This window comes from Lucilia sericata, unplaced genomic scaffold, assembly GCF_015586225.1.
Source record: "Lucilia sericata isolate MDLA Ls3-8-SP2 unplaced genomic scaffold, ASM1558622v1 Contig000589F_arrow, whole genome shotgun sequence".
Taxonomy (NCBI): domain Eukaryota; kingdom Metazoa; phylum Arthropoda; class Insecta; order Diptera; family Calliphoridae; genus Lucilia; species Lucilia sericata.
In genome coordinates, this window is record NW_023994596.1 from 99322 (window position 1) to 120000 (window position 20679).

Genomic DNA, 20679 nt, shown 5'->3' on the forward strand with positions numbered 1-20679 from the left:
GTCTAGTCTATAGTCTAGTCTATAGTCTAGTCTATAGTCTAGTCTATAGTCTAGTCTATAGTCTAGTCTATAGTCTAGTCTATAGTCTAGTCTATAGTCTAGTCTATAGTCTAGTCTATAGTCTAGTCTATAGTCTAGTCTATAGTCTAGTCTATAGTCTAGTCTATAGTCTAGTCTATAGTCTAGTCTATAGTCTAGTCTATAGTCTAGTCTATAGTCTAGTCTATAGTCTAGTCTATAGTCTAGTCTATAGTCTAGTCTATAGTCTAGTCTATAGTCTAGTCTATAGTCTAGTCTATAGTCTAGTCTATAGTCTAGTCTGTAGTCTAGTCTATAGTCTAGTCTGTAGTCTAGTCTATAGTCTAGTCTATAGTCTAGTCTATAGTCTAGTCTATAGTCTAGTCTATAGTCTAGTCTATAGTCTAGTCTATAGTCTAGTCTATAGTCTAGTCTATAGTCTAGTCTATAGTCTAGTCTATAGTCTAGTCTATAGTCTAGTCTATAGTCTAGTCTATAGTCTAGTCTATAGTCTAGTCTATAGTCTAGTCTATAGTCTAGTCTATAGTCTAGTCTATAGTCTAGTCTATAGCCTAGTCTATAGTCTAGTCTATAGTCTAGTCTATAGCCTAGTCTATAGTCTAGTCTATAGTCTAGCCTATAGTCTAGTCTAGTCTAGTCTATAGCCTAGTCTATAGTCTAGTCTATAGCCTAGTCTATAGTCTAGTCTATAGCCTAGTCTATAGCCTAGTCTATAGTCTAGTCTATACTATATAGTCTAGTCTATAGTCTAGTCTATAGTCTAGTCTATAGTCCTAGTCTATAGTCTAGTCTATAGTCTAGTCTATAGTCTAGTCTATAGTCTAGTCTATAGTCTAGTCTATAGTCGAGTCTATAGTCTAGTCTATAGTCTTGTCTATAGTCTAGTCTATAGTCTAGTCTATAGTCTAGTCTATAGTCTAGTCTATAGTCTAGTCTATAGTCTAGTCTATAGTCTAGTCTATAGTCTAGTCTATAGTCTAGTCTATAGTCTAGTCTATATCTAGTCTATAGTCTAGTCCTATAGTCTAGTCTAGAGTCTAGTCTATAGTCTAGTCGATAGCCTATCTATAGTCTAGTCTATAGTCTAGTCTATAGTCTAGTATATAGTCTATCTATAGTCTATAGTCTAGTCTATAGTCTAGTCCTATAGTCTAGTCTATAGTCTAGTCTATAGTCTAGTCTATAGTCCTAGTCTATAGTCTAGTCTATAGTCTAGTCTATAGTCTAGTCTATAGTCTAGTCTATAGTCTAGTCTATAGTCTAGTCTATAGTCTAGTCTATAGTCTAGTCTATAGTCTAGTCTATAGTCTAGTCTATAGTCTAGTCTATAGTCTAGTCTATAGTCTAGTCTATAGTCTAGTCTAGTCTATAGTCTAGTCTAGTCTAGTCTTATAACACTTACAGTCGCAACCAATATAGCCAGACAATGGTAATGAATCTGTTTTGAGGAGTCTAGCGATTAAAGTTAGGATTGGGCTTATAATCCATTAAAACAGAAACCTCAGTTACATATTGATAATGGTCCAAAAAGTTGTATTAACTTTAAACCAGTTACAAAGTCATTTTAAAAATCATTTTATTGTCTGAAAAACATTCCGCTCTTTTGTGACTCAAATAAAAATTCTTATTATATTTTCTTATTTAGCTGCATTTGTCATCACATTAAAAGTCACTGACATTAAAATTCTCATGCTTATACTAGATAGTATGTGTCTGTGTCTATGTCTGGCACTAGGGCTTAATACATTTTTTATGTGTGTATGTATGTGTTTATTTGTATTTAATGCTGTATAAATAAAGAGTATTTTGCCTTTGATGTCACTGTCATTATAAACATTTAGTCATTGTTATTTGCTTTTATTATTTTGCCTTTAGTATATTTTTCTAAACACAACATTTTTTAAATACATTTTATTAAAGCGAAACAAACCGCTTTAACATTATTTTGATTAAATACAAATTAGAAATAAGAAATACATGAATAAGCTTAAACAAATACAATTTATTTTGTATATTATCGCAAGGAAAATGTCAAGCTTTAACAAGATTATAAGATTTTCAAACTATTAAGTGGATAATTAAAGATTTAAAGTGTGTTTATTTTTCTCAAAGATTCTTCAACATGACGTATGATTAATATGGATTTATTTTTGTTATAAGAATATAAAGTATACGTCATTAAACAGTCCGTTTTATAATAGTTTAAGATTGTTTAACATGACGTATGATTAATATACAATAATTTTTGATATAAAAAATTACGCATACGTCGTGAATAAAAGTAAATTTTAGGTGATTTTCTTTTAATTTTCAATAAAATCTCGATAAATTTTTTATTTATGCATAAATTTCGCAATTACACTAACATTTTCGATAACATTTCTATTTATGAAAATTTTCGATAAATTCTTTTTTATAGTGAATTTTCGATAAATTCTCTTTTGATAGAGAATTTTCAATAAATTCTCTTTTTATAGAGAATTTTCGATAAATTTTCTTTTTATAGAGAATTTTCGATAAATTTTCTTTTTATATAGAATTTTCGATAAATTCTCTTTTTATAGAGAATTTTCGATAAATTCTCTTCTTATAGAGAATTTTCGATAAATTCTCTTTTTATAGAGAATTTTCGATAAATTCTCTTTTTATAGAGAATTTTCGATAAATTCTCTTTTTATAGAGAATTTTCGATAAATTCTCTTTTATAGAGAATTTTCGATAAATTCTCTTTTATAGAGAATTTTCGATAAATTCTCTTTTTATAGAGAATTTTCGATAAATTCTCGTTTTATAGAGAATTTTCGATAAATTCTCGTTTTATAGAGAATTTTCGATAAATTCTCGTTTATAGAGAATTTTGAATAAATTCTCGTTTTATAGAGAATTTTCGATAAATTCTCGTTTATAGAGAATTTTCGATAAATTCTCGTTTTATAGAGAATTTTCGATAAATTCTCGTTTATAGAGAATTTTCGATAAATTCTCGTTTATAGAGAATTTTCGATAAATTCTCGTTTTATAGAGAATTTTCGATAAATTCTCGTTTTATAGAGAATTTTCGATAAATTCTCGTTTTATAGAGAATTTTCGATAAATTCTCTTTTTATAGAGAATTGTCGATAAATTCTCTTTTATAGAGAATTTTCGATAAATTCTCTTTTATAGAGAATTTTCGATAAATTCTCTTTTTATAGAGAATTTTCGATAAATTCTCTTTTTATAGAGAATTTTCGATAAATTCTCTTTTTATAGAGAATTTTCGATAAATTCTCTTTTTATAGAGAATTTTCGATAAATTCTCTTTTTATAGAGAATTTTCGATAAATTCTCTTTTTATAGAGAATTTTCGATAAATTCTCTTTTTATAGAGAATTTTCGATAAATTCTCTTTTTATAGAGAATTTTCGATAAATTCTCTTTTTATAGAGAATTTTCGATAAATTCTCTTTTTATAGAGAATTTTCGATAAATTCTCTTTTTATAGAGAATTTTCGATAAATTCTCTTTTCTATAGAGAATTTTCGATAAATTCTCTTTCTATAGAGAATTTTCGATAAATTCTCTTTCTATAGAGAATTTTCGATAAATTCTCTTTCTATAGAGAATTTTCGATAAATTCTCTTTCTATAGAGAATTTTCGATAAATTCTCTTTCTATAGAGAATTTTCGATAAATTCTCTTTCTATAGAGAATTTTCGATAAATTCTCTTTCTATAGAGAATTTTCGATAAATTCTCTTTTATAGAGAATTTTCGATAAATTCTCTTTTTATAGAGAATTTTCGATAAATTCTCTTTCTATAGAGAATTTTTGATAAATTCTCTTTCTATAGAGAATTTTGATAAATTCTCTTTTTATAGAGAATTTTCGATAAATTCTCTTTTATAGAGAATTTTCGATAAATTCTCTTTTTATAGAGAATTTTCGATAAATTCTCTTTTTATAGAGAATTTTCGATAAATTCTCTTTTATAGAGAATTTTCGATAAATTCTCTTTTTATAGAGAATTTTCGATAAATTCTCTTTTATAGAGAATTTTCGATAAATTCTCTTTTTATAGAGAATTTTCGATAAATTCTCTTTTTATAGAGAATTTTCGATAAATTCTCTTTTTATAGAGAATTTTCGATAAATTCTCTTTTTATAGAGAATTTTCGATAAATTCTCTTTTTATAGAGAATTTTCGATAAATTCTCTTTTTATAGAGAATTTTCGATAAATTCTCTTTTTATAGAGAATTTTCGATAAATTCTCTTTTTATAGAGAATTTTCGATAAATTCTCTTTTTATAGAGAATTTTCGATAAATTCTCTTTTTATAGAGAATTTTCGATAAATTCTCATTTTATAGAGAATTTTCGATAAATTGTTTATTTATAGATAATTTTCCATAAATTCTCTATTTGTGGATTATTTTCGATAAATTATATATTTATAGATAATTTTCGATAATTTCAGTATTGAAAGATAATTTTCGATAAAATCTCACAATTTTCTATAAATTCGCTTTTTATAGATAAATTGCGACAAATTCTCTGTTTCCCGAAAATTTTCGATAAATTCCCTTTTTGTGGAGATTATTCGAAGAAATTTTGTTATTATTCCCATAGTTATGCTATTTTTGAATGGAAAAAATTTAAATCCAAACAAACTGCTTCTGCAATTGCATAAAAACAAATTCCTTAATTAAAATTTCTAAATATTTTCCTTTTTACTCTAAAGAAATTATGTTAAGTAGGTAAACACTTGACTGTTCAAATAAACCAAAAAAAATATTATTACAAATGAGGAAAAAGTTATCACTTTCTTGTTACGCTGCTGAAGAAAAATTAACAACTTTTAATTCCATGAAAAAAATGAAAATTGTATATTTAGAGTAGAAATAGTTCGTCTATTAAAACACATGCTAAAATGTGCACATAAGTATTAGTATTATGTACTAGAATTTTTGTTTAAAAACTAATTCAAGAACTTACATTTAGAAGAAGTTTCACGAGAGTACCGATCGCTCTTCACAATTTTCTACAGTTTTCTACATAAGAACCTGTTTATTAAAACTTTCTTTTACTGTAAAGTTTCTTATTTAAATATCACCGCTGTTGGCGTTATTAAAATGCAGTTAAAATTTTCTATAAATGCTAAACACATATTAGAATAAAAATGGATAAACACTAGACATGCATACTAACAGACAGGAAGAGGAATAAAAATGGCTTACGTTTAACGTGATGTGGAAATTAATCTTCGGATACACAAGAGGTCAAATTTGGTTGGCATTTCCAACAAAATTATTATTTCCTAAACAAAATCAAAACTTTTTCTTCTCTCTGCAAACTCATTACAGATTACCTTTATTAGAGCAACTTGAATTTACGGTAACATAAAGTAAAAATCCTTATAAGCATAACTATTTAAGCAAAATTAAAACACGAAATTAGTAACTTTGTACGTTATAAGATATAAAATTTCTTAGATATAAAACAAAATTGTATCACCACCTATACTGTACTTACAACAAAGCTTTGCCTGAGAGAAAAATGGAAACAAATTTACAAAAAAAACCTATTTTAATTTGTCTATTTACTTGTTTCTTTATTTTTCACTATTTATATTATTATTATTTTTTGGACCAAAATTTTCTACGTTTCTCCCTGCAAACTTTGTTCGTTTTTCGGGTCACACAGAGTTATCGTTGAAGTTATAAAAATGTCCTTAAGCACGTAGCAAAGCAAAACTAATGGCATGTCTAGTTTTGTGAAAGAGCAGAGAATAAGAGTACAAAAATAGACCGGAGGGAAAAAATTGTAGAAGAAAAAAACTGTTAGACAAAGATACAAAATGCAGACATAAAGCAATAACAAAATGTTTGTATTTACCCCGCAGGACGGGGTGGCATACAAGTTAGCGTTACATAGATGATCAGGGCAAGATTACGAAAAAAAAAATTCTCCAAATAAAGAATTTAAAAATTACAAATTCATAAAATTCAATCATTTTTTAAAATCGAGAGCTTTTAGAATTTTCGATAAATTCTGATCTCATAGAGAATTTTCGACATAAAAAGTTAAATTCTCGAAAAATACTATTTTATAGAGTTTTCGATAAATTCTCCTATTACAGAGAATTTTCGATAAATTCTCTTTCTACAGAGAATTTTCGATAAATGGTTTTTTTATAGAGAACTTCCGAAAAATTCCCTTTTTATGGAGAATTTTTGATAAATTCTCTTTTTATAGAGAATTTATGATAAATTCTCTTTTTATAGAGAATTTATGATAAATTCTCTTTTTATAGAGAATTTATGATAAATTCTCTTTTTATAGAGAATTTATGATAAATTCTCTTTCTATAGAGAATTTTCGACAAATTTTCTTTTTAAAGAGGATTTTCGATAAATTCCCTTTTTATGGAGAATTTTCGATAAATTATCTTTTTATATAAAGTTTTCGATAAATTCTCTTTTTGTAGAAAGTTTACGATCAATTCTCTTTTTATAGGGAATTTTCGATAAATTTACATTTTATACAAAATTTTCGATCAATTCTCTTTTTATAGAGAATTTCCAAAAAATTCTCTTTTTATAGAGAATTTTCGATCAATTTTCTTTTTTTATACAGAATTTTCGATAAATTCTCTTTTTATTAAAAATTTTCGATAAATTCTATTTTCATGGAGAATTTCGATAAATTCTCTTTTATGGGGAATTTTAGGTAAATTCTCTTTTTATAGAGAATTTTCGATAAATTCTATTTTTATAGAAAGTTTTCGATAAATTTTCTTTTATAGAGAATTTTTGATAAATTCACATTTTATAGAGAATTTTCGATAAATTCTCTTTTTTATAAAGAATTCTCGATAAATTTTTTTTTGGATAGAGAATTTTTGATAAATTCTCTTTTTTTAAACAGATTTAGTTAGTTAGTTAGTAGTTAGTTAGTTAGTTAGTTAGTTAGTTAGTTAGTAGTTAGTTAGTTAGTTAGTTAGTTAGTTAGTTAGTTAGTTAGTTAGTTAGTTAGTTAGTTAGTTAGTTAGTTAGTTAGTTAGTTAGTTAGTTAGTTAGTTAGGTTAGTTAGTTAGTTAGTTAGTTAGTTAGTTAGTTAGTAGTTAGTTAGTTAGTTAGTTAGTTAGTTAGTTAGTTAGTTAGTTAGTTAGTAGTTAGTTAGTTAGTTAGTTAGTTAGTTAGTTATTTAGTGTAGTTAGTTAGTTAGTAGTTAGTTAGTTAGTTAGTAGTTAGTTAGTTAGTAGTTAGTTAGTTGTTAGTTAGTTAGTTAGTTAGTTAGTTAGTTAGTAGTTAGTTAGTTAGTTAGTTAGTTAGTTAGTAGTTAGTTAGTTAGTTAGTTAGTAGTTAGTTAGTTAGTTAGTTAGTTAGTTAGTTAGTTAGTAGTTAGTTAGTTAGTAGTTAGTTAGTAGTTAGTTAGTTAGTTAGTTAGTTAGTTAGTTAGTTAGTTAGTTAGTAGTTAGTTGTTAGTAGTTAGTTAGTTAGTAGTTAGTTAGTTAGTTAGTTAGTTAGTAGTTAGTAGTTTAGTTTAGTTAGTTAGTTAGTTAGTTAGTAGTTAGTTAGTTAGTTAGTTAGTAGTTAGTTAGTTAGTTAGTTAGTAGTAGTCTTAGTTAGTTAGTTAGTTAGTTAGTTAGTTAGTTAGTTAGTTAGTTAGTTAGTTAGTTAGTTAGTTAGTTAGTTAGTTAGTTAGTTAGTTAGTTAGTAGTTAGTTAGTTAGTTAGTTAGTTAGTTAGTTAGTTAGTTAGTTAGTTAGTTAGTTAGTTAGTTAGTTAGTTAGTTAGTAGTTAGTTAGTTAGTTAGTTATTAGTTAGTTAGTTAGTTAGTTAGTTAGTTAGTTAGTTAGTTAGTTAGTTGTTAGTTAGTTAGTTAGTAGTTAGTTAGTTAGTTAGTTAGTTAGTAGTTAGTTAGTTAGTAGTTAGTTAGTAGTTAGTTAGTTAGTTAGTTAGTTAGTTAGTTAGTTAGTTAGTTAGTTAGTTAGTTAGTAGTTAGTTAGTAGTTAGTTAGTTAGTTAGTTAGTTAGTTAGTTAGTTAGTTAGTTAGTTAGTTAGTTAGTTAGTTAGTAGTTAGTTAGTTAGTTAGTTAGTAGTTAGTTAGTTAGTTAGTTAGTTAGTTAGTTAGTTAGTTAGTAGTTAGTTAGTTAGTTAAAACGTGTTGAAAAAACTTGTTTTTCTTATTAGAAAAAATTACAAATCTGTAATATTGGTCACATTATAATGAAGTTAATGTTTACTTTTAAAACTACTGAGCTAAGAAACACATACACCTTTATTTGTATTAATGTATATGTGTGAATTGTTAATGGTTATGAAAATACAATCGTCATGAATTGTAGTTGTTTAGTTTTATTTTCAGAGTTCCTTTTATTTTCTTAAAAAAAACAACAACAATAACAACCGAACAAGAAGTGTGAGATTTCAGGCAAAAAACAAAAGTTCATTCACTTGTCTTGTGAACTAATAGACCACAATACCATGTTTTTACTAATTTTTAGTTTCATTTTGCAGTTGTTATTCCAACTGCTAGTGCTGCTGCTGCTGTTTCTGCAAATTTAGCCATTGTATACATACCTACAGCATACACTGTTGACCAACCTCAATATTCTTTTTTGAAATAACCAACTAACATTTTAAATTAAAGAAAGCGAGCAAAAATATGTATGTATTTATATTTGCTTTTATAGTTGGCTAAAATATTTATAAACTCTTTGTGATGTTTTGTTGATTTAACATGGTTTTTATATGAAAGTGAAGTTTTTTTTATTCTACTCAGTATTTTAAGGTTTTTTTCATCATATAAGAACTTATTTTAGATATTTACAGTTTATTTATGAAGCAATGAATAAAACAGATCGGTTGTAAAGAAATAATTCCAGTATTTTTTAAATCTAATAAAAAAAAATTTTAATTTTGTATGTCCATCTTAATGTTTAATTTTTGTTGTAATGTATTGCCACAATTTCTGTGGAAAAAAAATAACTCAAATTTGTTTGGACATTACTGTTCCAGACAATGGTTGTCTATATAATTAAAGAAAACAATGGCGCTGATTTTGTGACATCAAAGGTACTTTGTTGGTGTTTGTTTGATTGCGAGTTTTTTCTATCTTAATTTCTTTTTTCATTTACTTTATTGTTACTGTTTAAAGGGTGATTTTTTGGTAAGGACGAAAAACTCCGAGAAATAATAAGGTTTTCTAATGTTTTTCTCAGTAAGTTTCCTAATACTGTTTTTAGAAAGTTGTATTCATTTAGGTTTGGTAGCTAAGGAGTAAGGACTTAATTTCCGCTTTTGCGAAAAAAACACCCTTTATAACTTACTAGATTATATATTTATTTGTTGCTATAGTTGTTACAAAATCTTATTTTATTTCTTACAATTTTGTATTTCTTTTTTTGTTCCTTTTTATTTGGAGTTGAGTTGCGTCTTTGTCACAATTTATTTTCTACTTGAAGTAATTGCCAACAAAAGAATAATAAACGCAATATTATCATTAAAACTAACAGACAACAACAGTTTGTTGTTGTTGTTATTGTTGTTACAAATAAAATAAATCTAAAAGAATTGTATATGATGTAATTAAAATTAAACGAAATTGCAATATAATAAAAGAGATATGTTCTTCAAACTATTAGAGTAAATGTTTCCTAAGGATATAGAAGTTTTTTTATTTTATAATTACAAATAGAAGATTTTATAAAATTTTAATTAGCATTAGAAATATAATAGAAATTTGAAAAGATATACAAGAGAAACTTTAAACAATCCGATATGGGCTTGATCATAAGATGAGATGACGAATAAGTTACATTTTTAGTCAGTAAAGTTAATCTTAGACAGCATTTCCTATATCAAAACTAATTCGTCAAAATTATATTTCCAATTTTGCTAAAGCAAATGGCAAGAAATTTAATTTTAACTCATATTTAAATCGATTCATTTAATAGTATATTTTTTCTATTTACTTTTTTGCTTGATTATTTATTTATATATGCAAAATTTCATATTCTTTACATTAATTTCACCACCTTAAAGTGTTTATGATTATTTTTATTTTATTTACAATAACATTTCATTAATTTTCAGCCTCTCTTTTCACTTCTTCGTAGCTTGTAGAGAGAGGCTCGCTCCGTTATGTAAAATTAAATTGTGTGTGAAGTAAAAATAAAATATTTTTACTTGGCATTTTGCCATTTGGCATTTATTACATTTTACATACCATTTACTATTACAATGTATGTGTATAATGATGCTGTATGCAAGGAATTACACATATTAAAAATATGCATGAATTACGACATAACTTAATACCCTACATTAGTAAAATGGAACATTATTTTGGAATTCGTAATAAAATTTCAGAATGTAGATACATCAACTTCGAAAGAACGGTCGGAAAACAAAGAACTAGCTAACTACTAACTAACTAACTAATTAACTAACTAACTAACTAACTACTAACTAACTAACTAACTAACTAACTAACTAACTAACTAACTACTAACTAACTAACTACAACTAACTAACTAACTAACTAACTAACTAACTAAACTAACTAACTAACTACTAACTAACTACTAACTAACTAACTAACTAACTACTAACTAACTAACTAACTAACTAACTAACTAACTAACTAACTAACTAACTAACTAACTAACTAACTAACTAACTAACTAACTAACTACTAACTAACTAACTAACTAACTAACTAACTAACTACCTAACTAACTAACTAACTAACTAACTAACTAACTAACTAACTAACTAACTAACTAACTAACTACTAACTAACTAACTAACTAACTAACTAACTAACTACTAACTAACTAACTAACTAACTAACTAACTACTAACTAACTACTAACTACTACTAACTACCTACTACTAACTAACTAACTAACTAACTAACTAACTACTACTAACTAACTAACTACTAACTAACTAACTACTAACTAATAACTAACTAATTACTAACTAACTAACTCTAACTAACTAACTAAACTACTAACTAATACTAACTACTAACTAACTAACTACTAACTAACTAACTAACTAACTAACTAACACTAACTAACTAACACTAACTAACTAACTAACTAACTAAACTACTAACTAACTAACTAACTAACTAACTAACTAACTAACTACTAACTAACTAACTAACTAACTAACTAACTAACTAACTAACTAACTACTAACTAACTAACTAACTAACTACTAACTAACTAACTAACTAACTAACTCTAACTAACACTAACTAACTAACTAACTAACTAACTAACTACTAACTAACTAACTACTAACTAACTAACTAACTAACTAACTAACTAACTAACTAACTAACTACTCTAACTAACTACTAACTAACTAACTAACTAACTAACTAACTAACTAAACTAACTAACTACTAACTAACTAACTAACTAACTAACTAACTAACTAACTAACTAACTAACTACTAACTCTAACTAACTAACTACTAACTAACTAACTAACTAACTAACTAACTAACTAACTAACTAACTACTACTAACTAACTACTAACTAACTAACTAACTAACTAACTAACTAACTAAACTAACTAACTAACTACTACTAACTACTAACTAACTAACTAACTACTAACTAACAACTAACTAACTAACTAACTAACTAACTACTAACTAACTAACTAACTAACTAACTGACTAACTAACTAACTAACTAACTAAACTAACTAACTAACTAATTAACTACTAAGGTACCATTTCAATAGTGAAAAAGTACCAAAGAGTACCCACTTACAGATTATTATTTAGTCAGGACCCTGCTTGTTTCTAAGTTTAATATTTTTTTATCGCAAAATGCCATTTTAGAGGTAAAAATTACTAAAGAATCTTAAAGAATCTTATTCTATAAGGACAGTGTGTTTTTCATAATTATGTAATTTGAATTTGTAGAAAGTACTAATGAAAAAAGTATAATAAAATTTTAGTACCAAAAATATAGTTTTCTCCCGTTTACTCAGGAATAGACCTAATTTAAAAAAGTACGAAACAGGTGTCTGATAATTTTGAAAGGTTTGTCCAATACATGTTCAAATTTGTTAATATGTTTATTAGTTAAAAGGTTATAAAGAAACAAAAAACATACCAAAATCACATTTTCACCCCTTAAAACAAGAAAAAGTACCGGACACACTTCTGTCCTTTTTAAGAGAAGATACAGATGTATTTAAAAAATTTCTTGTATCTCTTATATTGTGTAATATAATTATGATAACCTGTTACCCCTTTTTGCCATTTTTACTTCCCAAGTATAAAAGTTTCGAAAAATCCGTCCTGGTCAAAATTTCATTATTCTAGGTTTAGCCGTTTGGGTTGTGCTATGATGAATCTCTCAGTGACGCGACTCTTTTATATATATAGATGTAGAATAGATACGATCGACTAGATATTTTCAAAATTTGTAAAAAATCATAACCCTACTGAACACGAGAGTGTCCTGGGGAACAGCCTTTTTAAGAAGCTCTTCTTTGAAAGAAGCCTACGTTCCTTACCACCGATTGTAAATCTTGATCTCAGTACAATTTACTGCAATATCTGCAACCTTGTGGCATCATTTTGAGTTGATAAAAATTATTATAAAATTTTTTCCACAAGATGATTATTGATTTTGTCCATTTCACAATTTCCTAGATTATTAGGGAATTTATATGCCCCTTATAATGAAGTTTAGCGGTCCAAGAATGGTCTTATAAAAATTTCAATTATTTCTTTCGCGTCATTTTGGAAACCAATTTGGAAAATATTGCACACAATGTTTTTAACAAATTGTAATGACATCGAGATTTTCAATCGTCCCCTTTATTTTTTCTCGCACGCACCAATTCACAGATATTCCTAGAAAAAGTAAACCACGTAACATTATACTATACAATGAGATTTCCTAAATATTTTATTTATTTTCCTACTTAACACTCCATTTCAAATTTTTTTGACAAAAAACAAAGGACAACGGGAAATATCTGTAAAAGACATTACAGATCTATCATGTTTGTACTCAGCAACTTAAGAAATCAATTTAAAGCACATCAATGATTCGACATCACCATTAAAAAGTTCTCAACTGTCTTTTACACGTTCTGATTCACTTCGTCGGCATCTGCTGTTGAAGATTGACATTTTTGATAAAAGCAAAGCATATAAAAAAAAGTGTGTCTACACACAACTGTTTCCCAAAAAAAAAATTTAAAACTACTTTAAAAGCGAAAAATAAAATGATGCCAAAAAAAGCATGCATTTTCAGACATAGCAGCTAGACACATTGACGTTCTGGTTGGCAAAAAAAAAACTGATGAAAAAGAAAAAAAAAAAAATTAAATAAATATAAAAAAATGTGCAAAATTAAAAATAATATTTATTTTTAATTAAAATATACTTGTGCAGAAATGTGTATAAATATAGTGTCTAAGTACCATTAAGTAGTTGAAATGTAAAAGTTTTTGTTTATAGAAATTTGAATACAAACAAATCAAGGAATACAAACAATACAAAGGAATACAAAGGATACAAACAAGTCAAGAAGCTAAGTAACCTCTAAATGAATGTATACTTAACTAAATGAGAATTAAATACGTATAACGCAACGTTGTCAACATTGCAACAATTCGTTGTCGCAATCTAAATTTTATACACATCCGTTGTCTAAATGTTAACAAACGTGGTAAGATCACTATTGGCAACGGATTGTTTGTCAATAGTGAGCTTACCACATTTGTTAACATTTAAACAACAGATGTGTATAAAATTTAGATTTCGTCAACGAATTGTTGCAATGTTGTCAACATTACATAGTGTTGTCGTACGTATGTATATACTTTGACAACGGATGGTATTGAAAAATTATAAACAGTTTGGTGTCAATTTCGTACCAGGCGTGTACATTTCCTTTTCCCTCCGTGTACAGCTGACACTCTAACTTCAGAACCACTTTCTGAATCGATTTAGCTATGTCCGTCCGTCTATGTGTCCATGTAAACCTTGTGCACACTGTACAAGGTTCAATTTTCAACTTCATTATACCCTACACCACTATAGTGGAGAGGGTATTATGCGTTTGTGCTGTTGTTTGTAACACTCAAAAATATATACATCAACCTTAAAGTATATCAATCGGTTCAGAACCACTTTTTTGAATCAATTTAGTTATGTCCATCTGTCCGTTCGCCTGTGTGTCCATGTGAACCTTGTGCGCACTCTACAAGTTTCAATTTTCAACTTTATTGTACCCTACACCATTATAGTGGGGAGGATATTATGCTTTTGTGCTGATGTTTGTAACACCCAAAAATATTGGTCATACACCCACCTTAAGGTATATCAATCGGCTCAGAACCACTTTCTGAGTCGATTTAGCTATGTCCGTCTGTCCGTCCATCCGTCTTTCTGTGTGTCCATGTAAACCTTGTGTACCCTCTACAAGTTTCAACTTTCAACTTCATTATACCCTATACCACTATAGTGGGGAAGGTATTATGCGTTTGTGCTGTTGTTTGTAACACCCACTTTAAAGTATACCAAAAGGCTCAGAATAACTTTCTGAATAGATTTAGCTATGTCCGTCTGTCTGTCTGTCTGTCTGTCTGTCCGTTCGTCTGTCTGTCTGTCTGTCCGTTCGTCTGTCTGTGTGTTTGTGTGTCCATGTAAACTTTGTGCGCACTCTACAAGTCACAATTTTCAAGTTAATTTGGCACATACTCTTCTTTTGATACATATGATTGAATATGGTTGAAATCAGTCCATTATTTCGTATATCCCCCATACAACTGTACCCCCTAATAGGGCATTACAGCTCATAAATATGTTAAATGTTCTTGTATCACTTCAAAACTCGGCAAAGGATAGGACCATATTAACCACCTGCCCCCATTTAATCGCTCTTTTGTCAACAAATTGTTAAAATATTTCTAAATTAAGTTAAAAATGAAATCAAATATTGTTAAAAAAAATAATCTACATTTTTAACATAATCACTGCTGTATGGTATCATATGGTCAGCCATGCCCGACTAGTATATACAGTTTTATTTACAAAATTAAATTTTCTATAATATTAATATGTAGTACATTTGTTTATATCTTTTTCCAGATATTTGACTTCAAGCCACTGAATCTAAGATTAAGAAAATCTAACCCACAAAGGAAATGAGAAATAAAATGTTTATAACTAACACGACAGTAATGCTAATTTAAATTAAAAATAATTTATCCAAAAACAACTTAAAACATATCAAAACAATGTGCCATATTTAGAAAACTAAGTATTAAACGAGAAACAACAACAAATTAAATTATATAACTACAACAAATTAAGGTGTATAAAACTTAAATTAACATTATACTCAACAGCTATTAAAGCAAATCAATTTTACACACACACATTAACAAACAACGAGAGAAAAAGGAAATAATTGGAAATGTAACAAATATAGAAAACGAACAGCAGCAGGATAAAATAAATATTAACAACAACAACATATAAGCTGTAACATAAAATTAGCAACAAATAGAAACCGGAAATTGTAATTAGAATTTAACAAAAAAATATATATATAAAGTTAACAAAACAACAAAGAAACAGTGAAAATTGCAGTTTTAGTAACCAGCAACAAAACGTTTTATAAACAAAATGATGATGTTGTTGTTGTTGATGTTAAATTCAAAACAATTTCATAGTTTAACAACGGCAGCAGCAAAAGCAATGACAACATTTTAAAAAAAGTAAAAAAAAAACACTACTACCGTTTGCTGTAGAAAACAGTCCTTGTTGCACTTAAAAACAATCAACATTGTTCAATTTAGTTGTTGCCATTTTACTTAAAGTCTTTTTTCCAGTTCTGGCCTTTTTTAACCAATTGTTTGTATTTGAACATGCCGGACATTCAATAATGCAATTTTCTTGCAACCGGAAATAGTTGACGGAAGTTTATAACGGCCATTGACAAGCCATAACAATATTGTGGCTCTTGTATTACGTTTTCGTTGCACTAACCAGTATTGATTCAAGCTACCAGCAACAACCCTCAGAATTGCAACACCACCTCCAGTATCACCAACACCACCACAATAACTACTACTACTACATCCTTGGCATTTGTATTTGGCAGTTAGCCTGTTAATGTTAACAGGAATATGTTTGTTGGGGAGTGTCCTGTTGTCCTTGTAGAGGCAAGTGTTTTAAACCAAACAATTTAATCCTTTCAAGGTTATTTCCTAAAAACAAAATTTTATTTGGCTTATATAACATGTTGTTGTTTATTCCGAACCTGATGATGACTGTAATTTGTAACGGAAATGCAAGTTTTGAAGATCATGTTACAAATATAATTTAGCTAACAAGCGGATATTAAATTTAGTCCTTGCACACATACTCAAATGTTTAAATAATAATGTTAAACTAAATAAATTTGCAAAGAAAAAAAAAAATGAAAATTTTATACAAATAAAACAAAAACAAAAGAAAACCATCCTAAAGACTTAAAAAAACCAAACCAAAAAGTGTAAAAAGTTCTTACGCATCCAAGTTTTTTTTTCATGTTAACATTTAAATTTTAATTTACATTTTCTTTGGAAAAGTTTTGCTAAACATTTTCTCCGAAAAAAAAAGACGCGCTAAAAAGAAAAAACTTTTTTTATTGCCTTTCTTTTGAAAATTTGTCCATCATTTAAAACCTGATGACTACTGCCAAAAGACGTACTGGCAATAGTGCGACATTTGTTGCCGACAGCAATCATCATTACAGCTCATTGGATCAACAGCAGCAACACACAAACCAACAACAACAACTACAACATCATCAACAACATCATCAACATCATTTGCCACATCAACAACAATACTTTAATCAAAATCATTATAATCAACAACAAAATAATCATGAAAATCAACGTTTGTTGCAACACGAGCCAATCTCAACTTCCAACACAAATACAACACAACGTCATCAACATCATACTCAACAGTATCCCAACTATAACGCTACAGCGTGTAATAGCAACGTCACACCAGCATCCACGTCGACATCTTCGTCAACAACTACAACAAGCTCAGCAGCCTCCATTATGCGAGGTGAATGTTCGGTGAAATTACCTCTGGATATTTTGTAAGTATAAGATTTGTAATCATTTAAAGTTTTTAAGAGAAATTTTAAGAGTTTTTTAAGTGCGAAATTTGTCTTTATCTAAGCAAATGCTTAACTAACTGTATTACATATTAACTACTAAAACTTAACATTAATGAGTTTCAAATTCAAAAACTTACACAAATAGTTACTTAAATAAGTTATTACGAATAGGTCGTTAAGTAAGTTGTTTTGTTTTAACATAAAAAAGTAGTCGATAAGGATAGGAAGTTGGGTTTAGTGCTTGTCAGACCGCAGTCGTAGACACAACATCACTGCTTAAACACTTTAACACTTACCACATTATATGTAAGTGTTTACTCGACTACTGAACAGTAATGCTTTGAAGTAATCAAGCTTTCGCTATTTATACACCAGCAACCAGTCAAACAACTGAAAGTTAATATCGCAGGTTCTTCATAACTCTTTAGCGAATTAACTTTGCAACACTGAATACCATGATTTATTCCTTTGCTATGACACTTTTTAGATTTCGCACCAAAAATTGAATTGCTAAACAGAGCCCATCGTCATGGAGTACTATAAATTCCTAAAACTACATATTTTCCAAAAGCACTAACAGCCAGAATAAATAATTCGTTACACCTTCTGATTTTCATATTTATTTAGTAAAAATAAAACGAATTTAAAAAAAAACACATAAACACAATTGCGTGTTAAGGTACAAAAACATTCAAATTTCTATGGTGTGTTAATAAATAGTGCAGTAAATTATGCCTTTTAATTTTTTAAATACATTTACAACGAAGGTAAAATAATATTAACAAAATATTAAAGGTAATTTTTAAAAACATAGGTACACAGGCTTGTAAATGTACTCTGTAGTTAGAAGTGCTGGTAACCAATGGTTTTATGCTAAAGACTAAATTTCAAACTACAGACAGACAGATTATAGACTAGACTATAGACTAGACTATAGACTAGACTATAGACTAGACTATAGACTAGACTATAGACTAGACTATAGACTAGACTATAGACTAGACTATAGACTAGACTATAGACTAGACTATAACTAGACTATAGACTAGACTATAGACTAGACTATAGACTAGACTATAGACTATAGACTAGACTATAGACTAGACTATAGACTAGACTATAGACTAGACTATAGACTAGACTATAGACTAGACTATACTAGACTATAGACTAGACTATAGACTAGACTATAGACTAGACTATAGACTAGACTATAGACTAGACTATAGACTAGACTATAGACTAGACTATAGACTAGACTATAGACTAGACTATAGACTAGACTATAGACTAGACTATAGACTAGACTATAGACTAGACTATAGACTAGACTATAGACTAGACTATAGACTAGACTATAGACTAGACTATAGACTAGACTATAGACTAGACTATAGACTAGACTATAGACTAGACTATAGACTAGACTATAGACTAGACTATAGACTAGACTATAGACTAGACTATAGACTAGACTATAGACGACTATAGACTATAGACTAGACTATAGACTAGACTATAGACTAGACTATAGACTAGACTATAGACTAGACTATAGACTAGACTATAGACTAGACTATAGACTAGACTATAGACTAGACTATAGACTAGACTATAGACTAGACTATAGACTAGACTATAGACTAGACTATAGACTAGATACTAGACTAGTAGACTGACTATAGACTAGACTATAGACTAGACTATACTAGACTATAGAATCGACTATAGACTAGACTATAGACTAGACTATAGACTAGACTATAGACTAGACTATAGCTACTAGACTATAGACTCGACTATAGACTAGACTATAGACTAGACTATAGACTAGACTATAGACTAGACTATAGACTAGACTATAGACTAGACTATAGACTAGACTATAGACTAGACTATAGACTAGACTATAGACTAGACTATAGACTAGACTATAGACTAGACTATAGACTAGACTATAGACTAGACTATAGACTAGACTATAGACTAGACTATAGACTAGACTATAGACTAGCATATACGACTAGACTATAGACTAGACTATAGACTAGACTATAGACCTAGACTATGACTAGACTATAGACTAACTATAGACTAGACTATAGACTAGATATAGACTAGACTATAGACTAGACTAGACTCGACTATAGACGACTAGACTGACTATAGACTAGACATAGACTAGACTATAGCTAGACTAGACTATAGACTAGACTATAGACTAGACTATAGACTAGACTATAGACTAGACTATAGACTAGACTATAGACTAGACTATAGACTAGACTATAGACTAGACTATAGACTAGACTATAGACTAGACTATAGACTAGACTATAAGCTAGACTAATAGACTAGACTATAGACTAGACTATAGACTAGACTATAGACTAGACTATAGACTAGACTATAGACTAGACTATAGACTAGACTATAGACTAGACTATAGACTACGACTATAGACTAGACTATAGACTAGACTATAGACTAGACTATAGACTAGACATAGACTAGACTATGAAGACCTAGACTAATAGACTAGACTATAGACTAGACATAGACTAGACTATAGACTAGACTATAGACTAACTATAGACTAGACTATAGACTAGACTATAGACTAGACTAGAGACTAGACGATAGAACTAGACTATAGACTAGACTATAGACTAGACTATAGACTAGACTATAGACTAGACTATAGACTAGACTATAGACTAGACTATAGACTAGACTATAGACTAGACTATAGACTAGACTATAGACTAGACTATAGACTAGACTATAGACTAGACTATAGACTAGACTATAGACTAGACTATAGACCTAGACTATAGACTAGACTATAGACTAGACTATAGACTAGACTATAGACTAGACTATAGACTAGACTATAGACTAGACTATAGACTAGACTATAGACTAGACTATAGACTAGACTATAGACTAGACTATAGACTAGACTATAGACTAGACTATAGACTAGACTATAGACTAGACTATAGACTAAGACTATAGACTACACTATAGACTAGACTATAGACTACACTATAGACTAGACTATAGACTAGACTATAGACTACACTATAGACTAGACTATAGACTATGACTATAGACTACACTATAGACTAGACTATAGACTAGACTATAGGACTACACTATAGACTAGACTATAGACTACACTATAGACTAGACTATAGACTAGACTATAGACTAGACTATAGACTAGACTATAGACTAGACTATAGACTAGACTATAGACTAGACTATAGACTAGACTATAGACTAGACTATAGACTAGACTATGGACTAGACTATAGACTAGACTATAGACTAGACTATAGACTAGACTAGACTATAGACTAGACTATGGACTAGACTATAGACTAGACTATAGACTAGACTATAGACTAGACTATAGACTAGACTATAGACTAGACTATAGACCTAGACTATAGACTAGACTATAGACTAGACTATA

The 20679-nt window shown here is 28.5% G+C and overlaps 1 protein-coding gene across 1 annotated transcript in view; it reads left to right on the forward strand.

Annotated features, from left to right (window-relative positions):
- The first annotated feature begins 15170 nt into the window (after window positions 1-15170).
- The window catches only part of LOC119606479, a 48763-nt gene continuing 43254 nt past the window's right edge, over window positions 15171-20679 (forward strand). Inside the window, 1 exon segment of the mRNA XM_037960009.1 lies at window positions 15171-17177. Coding sequence (XP_037815937.1) covers window positions 16750-17177 — 428 coding nt within the window. The 5' untranslated portion in view covers window positions 15171-16749.